The sequence below is a fragment of the Rhagoletis zephyria genome, unplaced genomic scaffold (assembly GCF_001687245.7).
Source record: "Rhagoletis zephyria isolate East Lansing unplaced genomic scaffold, Rhagoletis_zephyria_1.1 Rzeph_scaffold_59104, whole genome shotgun sequence".
In the NCBI taxonomy this organism is placed as follows: domain Eukaryota; kingdom Metazoa; phylum Arthropoda; class Insecta; order Diptera; family Tephritidae; genus Rhagoletis; species Rhagoletis zephyria.
The window spans coordinates 1-1450 of NW_016216155.1; the positions used below are offsets into that span (position 1 = coordinate 1).

At 46.3% G+C, this 1450-nt stretch overlaps 1 protein-coding gene across 1 annotated transcript; it reads left to right on the forward strand.

Annotated features, from left to right (window-relative positions):
* Positions 1-79: 79 nt before the first annotated feature.
* LOC108356431 (zinc finger protein 525-like) lies at positions 80-1036 on the forward strand (the record flags this gene model as incomplete). Its single annotated transcript, XM_017607540.1, has 2 exons — positions 80-292; positions 360-1036. Coding segments are annotated over 2 exons (890 nt in total), but the record flags the coding sequence as incomplete, so codon positions are not given.
* Positions 1037-1450: the final 414 nt, after the last annotated feature.

Sequence of the window (1450 nt, forward strand, 5' to 3'; positions counted from 1 at the left end):
TGTTGAACAGTCAACAGGCAATGGTAAGTGGATGATTTAATTGTACACAGTTTTCATTTAACTCATATTACCTTTGTAGGATCTGTGGTGAAAACTGAAGATCAGAATGAATCTGCAATTCATATGTATGATGAAGCGTTTCCTTTCATTTTGCACCAGGATTTCTCTGCAGTACAGAAGGCCAATGAAAGAAGTGAGGCAGCGAAAGTCACGGAAGAGCCGGACGAGACGGATTCAGATGCCAGCACTGAAATTGATGAGGACTATAGTCCTCCAGCAAGAGCATTCAGTGGTCAGTAATCTTTGTTTTTCATTCACAGATTATACACTTTGACTGACACACTTTTTCCCCCCTTTAGAATCGCAGCAAAGCACCGAACCTGTGGTCACCGCAGCCAGAGGCTCAAACTCAGGTGCATCATCATCTGGTGAACAACAACAACAACAACAACAACAACAACAACAGCTGAATGGTCGCCCTCAGGGAAACCGAAGAGCTAAGAACCACCAGTGTCAGCAGTGCGACAAACGCTTTGATTGCCCATCTAATCTCAAGCAACACCAGCTGGTGCACACCGGCATTCGAGCTCACAAGTGTTCGAATTGCTCGAAGTCTTTCAAAACGTTAAGTAATCTCCAACAGCACCAGCTGGTGCACACCGGCAATAAGGATCACCAGTGTACGGCTTGCTCGCGAACATTTGCGCAGAAGGGTGCTCTGAAACGACACGAGGCGGTGGTGCACACCGGCATCCGACCAGCTAAAAACCACCAGTGTCAGCAGTGCGACAAACGCTTTAATCGCTTATCTCATCTCAAGGTACACCAAGTGGTGCACACTGGCGCCCAAAACTACCATTGCTCTACGTGCGACAAATCTTTTACACAGAAGGTCTCTCTTAAGATACACCAAGTGGTGCACACTGGCATTAAGGCTTACCAGTGCCCCAGCTGTTCCAAATCCTTTGGGCAGAAGGGAAACCTCAAGAGACACCAAAAATCGGTGCACACCGGCATACCAATGGCTCACCAGTGAGCGGTTTGCTCTAAAGCATTTTTTTTACTAAATTTGATCTCACCCGGCACCAACCAGTTCACACCAGCGACACTCGGCCATTTCAGTGCTCCACCTGTGAGCAAACCTTAACAATTAAAAGATATCTCAAAAAGCATCTTCAAAGAATGCATCAGCNCACACACACACACACACACACACACACACTTTAATTGCTGTCTTTATTTATCCGCCTTTCTTTTCCGCTTCTTTTTCTTTTGCTGTCATTCAAAGATTATAACACCTGCCACTAGGTTAGAAACAGTTGGCAGAGTGCGTGAGTAGTAAATCACACTGCTTACAGTGGTATATGTGTGATGGTGGCCAGCAGCTACACCCCAAGGAGAACAGAGGGCAACCTGTTTGTTGCTACCTAAGAGAGGAGCGAGCTAGGAA